Source organism: Passer domesticus, chromosome 5, assembly GCF_036417665.1.
Source record: "Passer domesticus isolate bPasDom1 chromosome 5, bPasDom1.hap1, whole genome shotgun sequence".
Classification (NCBI taxonomy): domain Eukaryota; kingdom Metazoa; phylum Chordata; class Aves; order Passeriformes; family Passeridae; genus Passer; species Passer domesticus.
The window spans coordinates 49196513-49211368 of NC_087478.1; the positions used below are offsets into that span (position 1 = coordinate 49196513).

The window sequence follows — 14856 nt, forward strand, 5'->3', positions numbered from 1 at the left end:
GGGTGAGGAAGGAGCTGGGGGTGCCACTGTGCTGCTGTGCCTGCAGGTCTCTCAGGTTGTCCACAGAGAGGTGACATTCCCTTTCCTTTCCCAGGGAAAGGGAAGCGACATCTAGGCAGCACAAAAGCCACAAGGGACAAATGGATGGGCTCAGCCCTGCTGCAGGGGGCAAGGCCCTGGGTGGGATATAAACTCAGCAGTTTAAACACTGCACCCCCACCCTGTGCTCCCCCACAAGTGTTCAAGGCCAGGTTTGATGGGGCTCTAAAACAACCTGGTCTAGTGGAAGGTGTCCGTGGCCATGGGTTGGAACTGGATGATCTTTAAGGTTCCTTCCAACCCAAGTCATTCTGTGATTCTGCAGCTGGAAGGGAGGCAGTACGCCCTTCCTCATGCTTTTGGTTGCTGCTGCACCTCTTCCTGTGAGTGTCACTGGTTCTGCAGCCACCTGGGCAGCAGAATGTCCTTGGGTATCCTGGTGGGGGTTGCAGGGCTGGAGGCAGAAGAAAAAGGACCTTCTGGAGCAGAGTCATGGTTTAGGGAGATGGACATCAGAAGTGGGGGTCACACCCCAGCTTGAGACTCGGGTGTGGCAGCAGGAGGGACAGCAGGGAACACACGATCCTGCTTTGGAGGCAAGCTGGGACTAAAAGGCAGGGGCAGCAACTCAGACCTGTATCCACAGGAAAAGTCTGGGGCTGAGGGAATTCGGGGGTGATAAATCGTTCTTCCCAAGAACCACAGAGGACCCCGCACCTTAACTTCACCAGAGCCCACATCAGTGTCACCGTCCCCTCCTCTCTCAAGAGCGCCGGGATGAGCGGGGAGATCAGCCACGCAACAGGTTTGTCCTCCCAGTTCGTCACCGTGCGGGTGTCCCGGCGCGGGGATGCCCTGGCGAGGCGAGCCCGCTGTGGGACGCGGGCCGCCCCCCGCTCCATGCTTCCTCCCGGGGCTGGCGCCCCGCCCCGTGCCCGGAGGCGGGACCGGGGCTGGTGGGACCGGGGCTGGCGGGGCCGGGGCTGAGGCAGGCAGCAGGTGCCGGGCGGCCCCGCCGCCTCTGGCCGAGCCGCTGGCTCGCTTCTGTGCGCTGGTGGCTTCTGATGCCTCCGCTCCGGACTTCCCACTCGTGGCTCTGATGTCCTTTGCCGCCCCCTGGACACGCAGCCTGGGACGCTGGCTTTCCTCCTGGCGGGCTGTGCCAGCCACGTGCCGTCTCCTCCGAGTGTTTTCCAGTCGTGCGTCCCTGCCTCGCTGGGTCACTGAGCTCTCCGTAGTCTGAAAATCCCTCCTGCTTCAGCGGGATCCTTCAGCTCTGCCGACTCTTCGGCTTCCTGGTCTTTGCCCAGCCTGTTCCTTGGCCACGTCTGTTCAGACCTTGCTCTTGACTACGCTTGTCCCCTTCGAGAGGAGGCTTGGAGAGAGCAGACAGCGTGGGGCGGCGGTGCGGGCCGGGCCTGTCCTTGCTCCGTGGGATTCGGGCTGCGGCGGGAGCGCTTTGGGAGCCATGGGCCGCCGGCTCGTCCGCGGTGTCTCCGGGGCCGCGGTCTTCCTTGCCAGCGTGGCTCTCCTCTCCATGCGGCACCGTGGGGCTCGGGAAGCAGCTGAGTACCCAGGGATCGGGGAGGGGATGTTGGAGAAGCCAGAGCAACGGAGCGAAGGGAGCCCAGAGGGAGCTGGTGGCAGCGGGGAGAAGGACGTCAGACTCCATCCGCCGCGGGTGTACAGGGCTGAGGGAGGCCTGACGCTTGGGGACATTTTCATAGCTGTGAAGACAACCAAGAGGTTTCACCAGAGCAGGATGGAGCTGCTCCTGGACACGTGGATATCCCAGGCCAGTGAACAGGTGAGTGTGTGGATTCTGACTGCAGAGAAGGTGTTAGGAATGGGGCAGGCATGGGGATAAAAGCTAGGGGAAAGGGAGGCTGGGCACTGTAGTGCCCCTCAGTATTTTGCCTCATTTTCTCTATTTCTCACGTCACATTCAAAGGGAGATGCTATTCAGCAAAATGTTTCATCAGTAGCTGCTTCCTGGGAAAGGCTGGTGAAGATGCCATACCAGACTGAGTACAGAGACCATCCTGTGTCTGTATGGAATGGTGGCTTTCCGTTTCTCCTAGTGCCATGAGTTTGTTGGGTTTGGAGCTGACAGGCTGCCCTGGCCCCTTGTCAGGATGCCTACACTGTGCCTGGGCACCCATTACCCTGGAAAGGTGCAGTGCAGTGGGCAAAAGAACAAGGCAGGCAGGCTCCTGGAGGATCTCCTGTAGCCCTGCTTACCTCCCAGCATATCAACACAGTCCATACTTCTTGAGCAGATGCTTTCATGTGCCTGATCTTGAAGTGACACGAGTGTATTTTTGACTTTTTCTTTTTTTCTTTTTTTTTTTTTTTAAATTGGGGGCCCGCTGTTTCCACCCTTTGCTGAAACAGTTTGGAGGGTTTCCTTCCTGCTGGAGAAACTGATGTGGAGCACCACGTTAGTGGTGTTGTGCAGGCTGGCTTACTGGTGGGCAGCAGTACTCCCCAGAGCCCCGGTGCTTTTCCCTCCCTCGCAGAGCTGCTCCTCAAGAAAGAAGAAATCCTGTGGCTGCCCTGAAGGGTGTTTTTTTTTTGCCTCTGCCTGTGTGTGATGGGTGCCTATGAGGCAAATCCAGGCCCCAGCGAGGCAGGGGGATGGGGGCGGAGGTGCTGGGTAGGAGAGCGCCTGAAGCAGTGCAGGGTTTTCTGGGTGAGGGTGGTTTTCCACTTCATGGTGCTGCAACTGTCTGGTCTGCTGCGGTCGTCACAGGAAGCCATGTCCTATTTTGAGCACGCTTCCTCTCCTGGCTGCGTGTCCCTCTCAGCGTCTGAGATGCCCTGCTTCCTCCTGCAGATGCACTTCTCCTCTCCAGCCAGCTCCAGCCCAGCAGCTCCTTGGAGAAACCAAACCCAACCACGTGGCTGCACTGGCATTAGGATATTGCTCGCGGGGCCTTCCCAGTGGGTTTTTAAGGAGCAATTCACCTGTCCCTCCTTTGTTTGACATATCAGTGCCTGGCCATTCTGCTGATGACAGGAATTAGGTACTAGCTCCCCAGACTCATCTGAACCCCTCTGGAATGCAAGTGATGTCCAAACCTTGGAAGAGGTGCTGAATTTTCCATGCTGCTGCTCCCAGCCTCTGGAAGTCTACACAGACTCAGCAGAAAAATAGAAAGAAAGGCGTAGAATGGGAGTGTCACTCATTTTTAAACAGAGTTTTTTCAGTGTTATCAATTTTTGTTGCAAGCTTGATATTTTCCTTCCCCCTCCTCAATTTTCTGTGTTTTTCCTCTTCTTTTTTTACAAAATGGCTTTGAGGGAAGGGGAGTGGGAGAAGCAAGGGAGGTAAAGAGAAGTACACGAAAGTCAAAACCTTTTTTTTTAATATATTCCTGCTCAAGGTTTTTTTTTTAAGTTTACAGGAAAGGCTTAGTCTTGAAAATTTGAAAATATAGAAAACCTCTCTTGGCAAAAAAAAAAAAAAAAGAAGACAGCTTTCAATTTGCAAACAACATTTAATTGTTGTGGGGACAGGAATAGTGCACCAGACCTCCTATATTGAGTCCTTATGGAGAGACAGGCTTTAGGAATCAGTCCTGGAGAAATGTAGGTCTCAGAAGTCCTGATGTGCAGAGGCTGCCTTCTCCTAGGGCTGATCCAGCATCTTACTGTCTCACTTGCCCTTAATCATGGCCAGAGACCAACTCAGTGAGTGTTTCTCCTCCTGTGGCCAGCAGGGACATTTTACCAGCTGGCTGTGTTGCTGATGCCTAGCCTGGCTTCAGAGCTGGATACCTGCATGGTTTGCTCCTGGAGGAAGCAGCCCAGACCTCCCAGGTCACGCTTAGGTGACTGTAACAGGAGGCAGCAACAGCTGTGGTTTTGATGGCAAGGACTCCCCTTCTACCTCTTTCTTCCTATTTTTCTGCTCAGTCTGTGTAGAATTCTAGAGGCTGGCAGCAGCATGGAAAATTTTGATGGTATGGGAGCTGTATTAAAAATCCTCTGTGTTGGACTCTGTTGGGGTAGAAAATAAGAGAGATTGTCTCTGAAACTGCTCTGTTTAATCTGAAGACATGCAGTTGGTGAGAGATGGGGAAGTGTGAGATGGGCGCTCTTTGCTGGACCATGCTCTACCTCATGAGAACTGATCCATGACAAACTTCCCACTGGAGATTGATGTGAAACCCATTTTAGTGAGAGGCCTTTTCCTCAGCAAAAGCTTAATCTAAATACAAGTGTGGGTTCTGATTATTATTTAGCTGGGCAAAATCTTGGAGTGACTTACACTCCTGGCCCCAGTAGTTTTGATGGAGATAAGTCCAGCTTTCTGGTGTGGTTTGGTAATGTGAACTATTTTTAGCGCTTCTCCTCCTTTTAGAAGCCCACACACCCAGCCAATTGGAAGGAAACCTTTGAATGGCCCATCCTGAACTGGCTTTCAGATTTTCAGTGATGTGAATGCACCCCAGATTTTGAATCTGTTGTCTCTGCATGACACCACTGTAATCCTCTAATGTGTTTGCATTTTGGAGAGGGTTTCTTCATAGGGAAATATAGCCTGGGAACTTAGGCAATGAACATGGCCCTGGATTGTCAGGTTCCACATCTTTATTCCCTTTTCCTAGTTTTTTATTGCTAGGCTATTTCCCCAGTTTGTGGTGAGGAGGTCTCAAAGTCTAGCATTTTATCCATTGCCTGAGCTCTTCTGTTCATGAAGAGCTGCCAGAAAAAGCTGTTTGACGCAGTGGCTCCATATCACTGCTTGCACGGCTGTCCAGCAGACATCCTTCCCTACACAGACGTCTTCTCCACTCCAGAATGGAGGGATACTTTCTGTGCTTCATCTCTGGCAGCAACTGCTGTGCCAGGTTTCCCACCCTCAGGTGTGTGAGGGATGGTGAGATGAGGATGTGCTGTTGTGATCTTTTGCACTTGAGCACAGCCAGGTGTACCATGAGATCAGTTTGAAAGTGCCAGAAAAATTGGACTTGCCTGGTTCCCACACTCATATTTCTCTTTTCCCAGTTATTTTAGACAGTCTGGTGTTGCTTGTGGTGACAGTGTACTTTCATCCTTGGGTTCCACAGGAACATGTTGGATGTCTGCAAAAAAACCCCAACATTTCTCATCTTGCATCAAGAGAAAACTGGGAACCTCAGAATATTTTTACAAGCAGAAAATTTGGAAAAGATACATCTTGCTATTTTAAGTCAATCAAATGTGATGTTTGTTAGACACGTGATATCAAGTTGGTTTTATATCTGTAAGCAAGTAATTTCCAGCAACAATATTTCTTGGGATTTTTTTTAAATGTCAGAAAGTTTCAACGGCTTTAGATTTTGCTTTTCTTAAGATGAAAATATTTGCCATAGTGGAAATTTCTGACTCTGACATGCTGGCAAGGAAAATCCCGTGCTGCTGACAATCCCTGCCTTGCCTGAAGGTTGTGATATGGTCCCCTGACCCAGAGCAGTTCCTTTACCTGAGACTTGGCTAATTGCTGCTTGTCACATGATCCCCTTGGAAGTGGTTTTAACTAGAAGATTTCACTGGTGGGGTGGGGTAGGAATGTGTGCCTGCTCCATTGCTGCAGCTCAGCTCTGGCAGGATAATTCACCAAGCACTGGAGCTCATCCATCTGAGATCAGGAAACCATGCTGCTGTCTCTGCTTCAGCCAGGTGTCTCTGAGGGTCCTTCACTGCCTTATTTTCACGTACACAACATTTCTCCTGCTATGTCCTCTAGATAGGGATATCTCTCCCAAATGCTGGGTGGGCGTGGGGAGATGTAGAGACTCGTGTCTCCCGGCCAGAGCCTTTGGGAGCAGTGATGGCTCCTGGAGCTGCTGTCTGCCTGCCTTGTTCCCGTTGTGCCTGCGCAGGTGCTGTGTTTAACCAGCCTGTGGGCAGCTGGTGGGGAGACTGTTTATGGCTCGCGACTCCTTTTTCATTTCATGAAAGCTCATTTTCTGCCTGAGGAAAGCTTTTCTCCACCAGCCCTGATCCTTGCCTGGCTCTGAAGAGGGGGAGATGTGCCACATAATGGCAGCAAGGGGGATTAGAGAAGCCTGGGAGTGGAGGAAGAGGAGGAGGAGGGGGCAGAAAGTGGCGGGGGGCTGTGCACACTTCACACACAAGCAGATGTTCTTTTACCCCAAGCATCATTTAACCACAATGGTTTAATTTTTCTACCACTGACACCTAATCCGGGGCTACCTCGCCCCCTCACTCAGTGTCATAGGTCCCCTGTTCCCAAGGCAGTGGCATGGGGGTGAAAATAAAGCCACACAAGTACTGATGGTTGTGCCCTGCAGGAAGGGGGAGCACAGCCGTCCTTCTGTTCATCTGCTGCCTGGGAGTGGGTACAGCAGCAGAGGATGGAGTGGGGTAACCATGTCAAGTGTGTTTCAGCTGTGGGAGGAAGAAGTGAGCAGCCAGGAACATCACCAGCTCCACCCTGAGAGTAATGTCTTTTCCTTGTTTCCCCAGACCTACATCTTCACTGATGAAGAAGATGGTGCCTTGAAAAAGAGAATGGGTAATGATCTATCCTATGACACCACCTTCAGCCCCTACTCTACCTTCAGCCCCTGAACTGTCCTGGCCTTGAGAGGGGGTCTGGTGTGAGGGCTGGCTGTCCTGCACCAGCACTGCCCATTGAAACACACCCCTTGTGTGTCCTGTGGTGGTGATGATTTGGTGCAGTTGGCTTACCCCAGGGCATACAGGATGCTGTCTGTTTTAAAGCATCCATGGGTAGAAGCAGCACATGACAGAGCCCCTCAATCTCTGCATCATGGTTGGCAGTGGGTAGGGTGGAAATGTGGATTGCAGGTGTCCTAGTCTTGGCCAAGTTGCTTGGCTCTGTTCATGTTTCATCTCATGGTAGGAGGAGGAGTGTAACCTGTGTCTCCATGGGCTTGGGTGCCTTCTGGGGAGCCATGAGGAGACTGTCTGTGAACAAACCCCTTCCCTGCTGCCCAGATGTCCTCCCTGTGACCATGCAAAGTGGGCTGGCTCTGAGCTTTCCCTCCTCTGGCAGGTGGCCATGTGATCTTCACCAACTGCTCTGCCGAGCACAGCCACCTGGCCCTGTCCTGCAAGATGGCTGCAGAGTTCGACGCCTTTCTGGCCAGCGGCCTGAGGTGAGGCAGGGCAGCCGTGGGGGGACCCCCGAGAGCAAGAGGCACCCTCCTTACTGCAAGCTTCTTGTGTCTTCCTGTCTGCCCCAGCTGGTTTTGCCACTTGGATGATGATAACTACCTGAACCCTCGGGCGCTCCTGAAGCTCTTGTCCTCCTACGCGGAGACGTGGGATGTTTACCTGGGCAAACCCAGCCTGAACCGACCCATCTGGGCCTCGGAAACACTGCCAAACAACCAGACGGTACAGCCTGTGGTGGTGGGGTGGGGGCAGTGGGTTGTTTTGGTGCTCTGGCTCACATTTGTCTGGTTTAACCCCAGCCAGCAGCCAAGCCTCATGCAGCTGCTCACTCAGTCTCCCACCAGAGCGAGTGGGGAGAGAATCAAAAGGGCAAAAGGTACAAAACTCGTGGGTTGAGATAAAGAAAGGGAAAGCAAAAGCCATGTACGCAAGCAAAGTGAAACAAGGAATTAAATCACTGCTTCCCACGGGCAGGCAGGTGCTCAGCCACCTCCAGGAGAGCAGGGCCCCATTACGTGTAATGGTGACTTGGGAAGACAGACACCATCACTCAAAATGTCCCACCCCTTCCTTCTTCTTCCCACACTTTATATACTAAGCATGGTGTCATATGGTCTGGAAAATCCCTTTGGTCCGTTGGGGTCACCAGTCCTGGCAGTGTTTCTTCACAATCTCCCTTGCACCCCCAGTTTCCTCACAAGTGTGGCAGTAGGAAAGCAAAAAAGGCCTTGGCTGTTGTGTAAATCCTGCTTAGCAATAACAAAAACATCTCTGTATTGTCAGGCTGTATTCAGCACAAATCCAAAACACAGCCCACACCAGCCACTGTGAAAAAAGTTAACTCTACTCCAGCCAAAACCAGCACAGTATTGCAAGGACAGACAGGTCCCAAGAGGAATGGCAGCAGCAGAAAACTTGCCATCTTGTCTAAACATGGCTGTAGTTGTTGACTAAATTTGATCATCCAAGGGGCAGAATCCCACGTTGCTGCTCTCCTTTGGGTACATATCTGACAGGACAAAAGCCTGCCCTAGGCACCCCCCCTGTTGCCAGCAGGAGCAACTGGCTGTTCCAGTTATGAGGAAGTGAAAATCCATGCTGTACTGCTAGCAATTCCTTCCTCTGGGCAGCAGTCAGGGAGCTGGGGTGACAAGAAGGCTGTGTTTGTCCTGACATCAAAGCCGGGATTCCAGCATTCCCAGCTCTGGGAGTATGGTATTGTCTGAGCCTCTGCCATTGATTTTCTCTGGTGTTTCTCTCCAGAAATCCGTGCGCTTCTGGTTTGCCACGGGAGGGGCTGGCTTCTGCATCAGCCGCAAGCTGGCAAGGAAGATGGTGCCCTGGGCCAGGTGAGCTGGGGAGTGTGGGAGCCTTTGGGGATGAGCAACATGGCTGCCCATTAATTCCTGGCAGTGTCAGACCTGGATTTGTGCATGTGGCGTTTGCAGAGGTGCAGAGTGCCACGTGCTGCGCGTCTGCAAGGTGTGAGACTGCAGGAAGGATGTAGTGGGTGGGTCTGCCAACTGACTGAAAACTGGCAAGAGCAGGCACATCAGTAAACATGGTCACAGGATGATGCACTCCTCTCTCCCCTCTCCTTAAGTCTCTTGGTTACTCCCCACACTCCTTCCCATCCCTTTCAGCTTCGTCTGACTCTTTTCTCATCTGCCTATCTCACCTCCCCTTCAGCCTCTTTCCAGCTTTCCGTACCTCCCTCCTGAGCTAATTTTCTGTTCCCTCACCCCAAACTGTTTTGGATTCTCAGGTGTCCACTGTCATTTCCTTAGCTTGATGCTTGGAGGACAGAGGTAGGTCCCAAAGTCGTGTTATCCCAGCCTAGAACAAGATGATGCCCTAGGTTATACCACAGGCATGTACACTGGTGGGCATTGGCTGTGCCTTAACCAGCCTTAACCAGATCTGAGCATTCCCAGAAGGACAAACCCGATCCACACCAGGTGGCTGCTTTAGTGAAATCCCATTATAAGTGTTTTATGGTAGACCCAGTCAAAAGGATGATCTGTGATCTAGGGTAAAGTCAAAGTGGCACAGATGGACTATGCCTAACCTGACATAAAGTCTGCCACTACTGTTTTTAAAGTGCTTAAAACACATTTCAGCTTTCTGGGGGTTGTTGTAGTGGACAGCACTTCATACTGCGTAAATAATTCCAATTCCAGAAGCCTTAAAATTGGGTTTAGACTGTCATCAGAAAATGGCCAAGTATGTGGTGTTACACTGCAGTAGATGGCTTATCCAAGCTGCATGTCCTGTTTTTACTTCTCCTTACACCTGCCATGTGCTCCCACTGTTTCTCTTGTGGTGGCTTGTCTGACCCCCCAGGGGTGTCCCCAGACCCCTCAGTGGACTTCACCAAACATTTGGAGAAGTGACTCAGAATGGTCTGTCAGCTCTCTGCATCAGCTTCCCAAGGACCTGGATTATGTATCAGGGTCAGCATGGCTGGGAATGGTGAAAGAGCAAGCCCGTTCCTGAGTACGTGCAGGCAGAACTCAGGGGTTTCTTGCCTAGTTACAGAATTTACTCTGGTTTTCAGTAATCTCCCACCCAAGTGGATGCCTACATATGCCCCTACCCTGTTTCTAACCCACGCAGCCCTACTCTCTTCCAGTGGCAGGAACTTCCTGAGCACTTCCGAGCTCATCCGCCTGCCGGATGACTGCACCGTGGGTTACATCATCGAGTGCAAAGTCGGTAGGCAGCTGATTCCCAGTGCACTCTTCCACTCCCACCTGGAGAACCTGCAGCTCATCCCCACCTCTCAGCTCCTGCAGCAGGTGAGGAGGGGAGAGGAAGCAAGAGGGAGTGAAGGAGGAGTGGAAGGAAGCTTGCAGGCATGTTGTTCCACTGATGGCAGTGATGTGCGTTGAATCAACCATCTGCTCTTCTGGGGAGGCTTTCCTGACAAATGCATCTTTGAAATAAGGAGCAGATGTTGCCTGCAGCGCAGTTGCCAGTCACAGTGCCCTGGGATCTGTGGTGGGGAGCACATGTAGGGGGAGTGATGGGAGGATTGAGGGTATCCCTGGGAGAATGTGGCACAAGGACAAGCAGAAATGATGATTGATTGGGAAAGGACCTTTGACATGGCACTCTCTCTGCCTTGCAAAGGACTAGGAGGGTGGACCATCATGGGAAGGAAGACAGGAGAGGTGTGGAAGGCAGAGGCTAAGCCAGCAGAGAAAGAGCTAGAATGGGAGTTTTTGTCACCCACAGCAAATTCCTTGCTCCTGAACTTATCTCATTCTCCCTATTCGTTTCTCACCACTGCTTTGTAGGTCACTCTCAGCTATGGTGTGTTTGAGAACAAACTCAATGTCATTGAGCTCAGCGGCCCCTTCTCACCCCAGGAGGATCCCTCAAGGTATGGGGCATGAGTGCTCTGGGTGTTGCTGCTTGTGAGCCTCAGCAGCAGGCTGGGAGGGGAGGCAGCCCAGCGGGGTGCAGGAGGGCTAGAGGGAGGGACAGGAACCTTACAGTCACATGGCTTATTAGGTGAGGGGCACCCCAGCATTAAGCTATTTGTTAACACTTATAAACGCTGCAAACCTTTTTGGGTGAGTGGGAAGAAACTAAGCATTCAAAACATTTTATTTGGACAATGCCTAAGCCAAAAGTATTGCTGTTTATTTCCCATTTTGAGACTGAACAAGCTAACCTTTTACCTCAGGGACAGGAACAGAAATGTTCTTTTAAACTCAGGAAAGGAAATTCTGCTTGTTTTTTCATTTTATGCTTTGCTGAGAAAACTGAAGGGAAAAAAGAAAAAGGTTCACTTCAGGCTGACTGCAAACAAAACTGTTCTTTGATTTACTTTCTCCTCTTTGAGTGAACAAACCTAAAGTTGTTATTTGCAGAGCATGAGTAGGAAGATCCTGGCAGGAGATAGGAGGGGTGGGAAACAGCAAGGTGATGAAAAGAGCATCAGCAGAACCATGTAGCAGGGGCTGGTGCAGTGCCCATCTCCCTGCCCATGATTAGGGTGAACTGTGGGCTTGGGCTCCATGGGCCAGAGCTGGATTTGGGTTATCAGAGGGAGGCTTTGCTGAGAAAAGACAACCAGTCCTGAGCTCTGTGGTGCAGGGTGGGTCCCTGATGTGGAATGGGGTGTGAGGGAGATGTCTTCCATCTTCTAGCTGTGTGCTGGTGTAAAAACTGTCCTCTGACCTTACTTTGCTTTCTCCCCAGCAGGTTTCGATCCCTCCACTGCCACCTCTATCCCAACACCTCCTGGTGCCTGCAGGCTGTTGGCTGGTGATGTCTGAGCCTCAGCTGCAGCAGATCCAGGTGATACCTGCTCACCTGTAGGGAGTGGGACACTGAAGAAGCTTGGTGCTCCCAATTTCACCTTCACTCTGGTGGTCTTGGCGCTGTGTGATAGCTTTCTTGGTCCTCACTCAATATTGGTCTGATCAGAGAGAGACAAGGTGTGATCCAAAGATGGATAAGATGAGCTGGTCACATGAATGAGCTTCTCATCTGAGCTGGGATATGTGCAAGGGATGGGAGCAGTATCCTTCTGAGCAGATAAAGGATTGGATAGTGACTGCTGGGCATCTGGGTGGAGATGAGGACTTGCTGCTGCTGCTCTGTGCCCTGGCTGCATCTTGCTGGACTAGAAGGGCCCTGTGTGTGCATACCTGGTGCCCAGCTCCTGGTGGATGGCAGCATGTCATGGCTCCACACTCTCTGAGCAGGGCCTCTTCCTCCGTATCAGTGCTTTCCCTACTGCCCACACTCCCCAGCTACAGACCTGCTGAGTCTCTGCTTAGTCAAAGTCTACAGGAATGGAAAATGTGACCATTTTTGGGCTGAACGAATCCTGGAAAAGCATAGTCCTTGCTCAACAGAGGGGAGATGGGCAGGAAGTACGAAGAATCAGGAATCCCCTGCTCTGCTGGGACACAAGAGAGGGCACAGACTAAGGGAGCCAGGGGAAACTGAGTGGGATGGGGATGGTTCCACATTGAATGTTGAAGGTTTGATCTTGTGTGGTGCTGCATTATTCCTCTCCTTTTACCTTCTTGATGTGGGGTCAGGATAATCTCTTGCTCTAATTACCGACCTGTCGTCTGAGATTAGAGTCCAGCTCCTATCTGTGAGAAGAGACATAAAGGATTAGAGTTGGCTGAAAGAGAGGAGGAAGGAAGAGATGGAGAAGGAGTGCTCAGGAGCGGATTAGAGGTTACAGCTTTGTAATCCTTTCTGTCCCCAACCAAAAAAATTAAGTCATGAAGGAGCGGAAACAGCAAGGCAAAGAGCTTTTTATCTCTGTGGGGCATCCCTCCAGATGCCAATAGGATCTTTCTGCCTTCCTGCTTTCCCTGCTGACCATAACAAGGGGAAGAAGTGGACCCAAATAGGTTACAGGCTTTCTGGCATGTTTGTGGAGGGTCCTTTTCTTAATACAGTGCCCAGTGTGAAAGCACAGCAATGGTCCTTGCTGGGGAATGAACTTGGGCATCATTTTGTCCTTGTACACACAGTTAAGTGGCTGGGGGAGGGTTTTGCAGGGAAACCTGGAAGGCAGAGAGGCTGTTTTAAATGGCAGGTGGTGCCACAAACAGGTATTTTTCTTTAAAGAGTATTTCAAAACAGACTGCTGGGATCTCTGAGAGATCCTGTAATCTCCAGATGAAAGGACAAATGCCCTTTCTCTAAAGAGCTGCTCAGCTTTGATGCTGCTGATGTGACTAAGCCTGCTGCTGGTGGGCTGGAAGAGCTAAAGGCAACTGTCATTGTGGCTTTGCTGTTTTGAAAACTGGCCACTCTGTCACCTCCTTCCACCCCCAAGCACCAGCATCTCCTACACAGTGCACACAAAGTTTAAAGGAAAGGCGTCAGAAAGACCTTCCACCTCTGTGAAGGGGGATCTAGAAAGGAACGAGCACTTTAAATTTTGGAAAAAACAGAAGGCAGGAGTCTGCAGAGCTATTTTCCAACCTGGCCATTCTTACTGGCATTTAGTCAGCTTGTGTAGCAGCACACAGCCTTGCTTTCTTCTGTTGCACCTTTGAAGTAGAAGTTCATCCTGAGCAGGCACGGGAGCGAGCTGATGCCAGTGACCGTTCCTTGAGTTGTGGAAAGCCCTTGGCTCACACAGCTATGCCAGCCAGGAATCCACGTGGCACAAAACAGGGACACAGCTATTGGAAGAGGGATGCAGCACCAAAAAGTCCTGCCCCACAGGACTAGTGGTTTGGGCGTGACCAGAAGATGAAATACAGTTTTGTGAGAAGGAATGAGTCTTCAAGAGAAACCTACACTACTTGGATACATCATTTTTCCCCATTCAGATTTTCAGCTGATGTTAATAGAGACTTTGAGTTAAAAAGCTGGTCCTGGCTGTAGATGTCCTGGTGGCAATCAGAGCAAAATGCGATTCATGTGAGGAAACTGGTACAGCAGCTTCACTTCCCTGGGGTAAAAGCAAAGCAGAGAAACCAAAAGCTTGCTTTGGATCCTGGCTTCAGCTGGTCTGAATTGACCTGGTGCCTTTTGCATGGCTGAAGATCAGATGTTTAATGGGTTGAATCCTTGAGTGGCTGCACGGGGACCCGTTTAAGACTGGGTTTCGTTGCTGGAGCAGTTAAGTGCCACTTCTGTGGAAAATGTCTTGTCTCATAAGGAAACAGAACAGATGAGAAGATGTCTGGGGCAGGGCATCTCTTGGGCCATAGAGAAATGAATGACAGAAAAGTCCTGCTATGCCTGTGACGACAATACGCTGGAAAGAAAATAGCTTCTGAGTCGACAAAAGAAACCAGGTTTTCTCTAAGAACAGAGAGACAGCTTAATGGGACGCTCACCGCATGAAATCTGATCAACGTTAAAACATGAGTTAAAATTAGTTTCAGGAATAGTTCCTGCCCCTGAGGCTTGCTGTCAGATATTGTGGTTTTACAGTCTCATTTTCCTAGTTTATTAAAATGTTTAGCTGCTTGGGAAAATGAGAAACAATCTCAAGTGAAACTTTTCAGGGGGCTGTCTTCTTTTATTCTCTTTCTCTTGATGTAACAAAGATTTTGGAAAGGTTCCGCTGGGTCTATTAAATTTGTATTTTTTTATTTTTTATTTTTTTTAATATCTCTACCTTTCTCTAGCTCATACTTCATTTTCTCATTGCAGGGAAAAAAACCACCAAACCCTCTCCCAAGAACGAAAAGGAATGGAGTCATGGTCTTTATATTTTACTGGCAAGAATGGGGTCAAAGTCAAGGGTGTTGGCATGACCCTGCAGTTGTACAACATTAAGTGTAGTTCAAGGTTTCAAGTACAGACACCTCTGCCTGCCCAACACCATAGCAACCAACACTATTAATGATGTTTAAACTGTATACTGAAAATTCAGAAAAAGGAGGAGGGGAAAAAAAAAAAGCAGTTACAGTATTTGAAATGTAAAATATTAAGTAAGGCTTTCATGTTAACAATATCTTTTCTTCACTTTCCCCTTAGCGTGAAGAATTTTTATAAGAAAAGCCCTATTTGACAGTGCAAAAAAAATGCTAATGACTATCCTTTCTTTAGGGGAAAAGAAGTTAGTTGAAATAGGTGGGAAAATGCAGTTGTTGCTAAAGACTTGAAGGGGAGAGAGAAGAATAGTAACACTAGACAATGGTTCTGTCTCTGGTGCCAACTCCTCTT

The 14856-nt window shown here is 50.4% G+C and overlaps 1 protein-coding gene across 2 annotated transcripts; it reads left to right on the forward strand.

The window, feature by feature from the left end:
• Positions 1-881: 881 nt before the first annotated feature.
• MFNG (MFNG O-fucosylpeptide 3-beta-N-acetylglucosaminyltransferase) lies at positions 882-14358 on the forward strand. Of its 2 annotated transcripts, none has more exons than XM_064420300.1 (8): positions 882-1846; positions 6517-6565; positions 7070-7172; positions 7260-7413; positions 8455-8540; positions 9824-9989; positions 10491-10576; positions 11401-14358. In XM_064420300.1, the coding sequence occupies exons 1-8, from the start codon at positions 1508-1510 to the stop codon at positions 11468-11470; spliced, it is 1053 nt and encodes a 350-aa protein (XP_064276370.1). In that variant the 5' UTR covers positions 882-1507; the 3' UTR covers positions 11471-14358. The 2 variants fall into 2 exon arrangements, with proteins under 2 accessions (XP_064276370.1, XP_064276371.1); XM_064420301.1 differs by having other exon boundaries at positions 11404-14358.
• The last annotated feature ends 498 nt before the right edge of the window (positions 14359-14856 follow it).

Coding starts and splice junctions, on each gene's coding strand:
- MFNG (XM_064420300.1), top strand. CDS start 1,508: ATGGGCCGCCGGCTCGTCCGCGGTGTCTCCGGGGCCGCGGTCTTCCTT. Junction 7,173..7,259: donor TTTCTGGCCAGCGGCCTGAG/GTGAGGCAGGGC, acceptor TGTCTGCCCCAG/CTGGTTTTGCCACTTGGATG. Junction 9,990..10,490: donor CCTCTCAGCTCCTGCAGCAG/GTGAGGAGGGGA, acceptor ACTGCTTTGTAG/GTCACTCTCAGCTATGGTGT.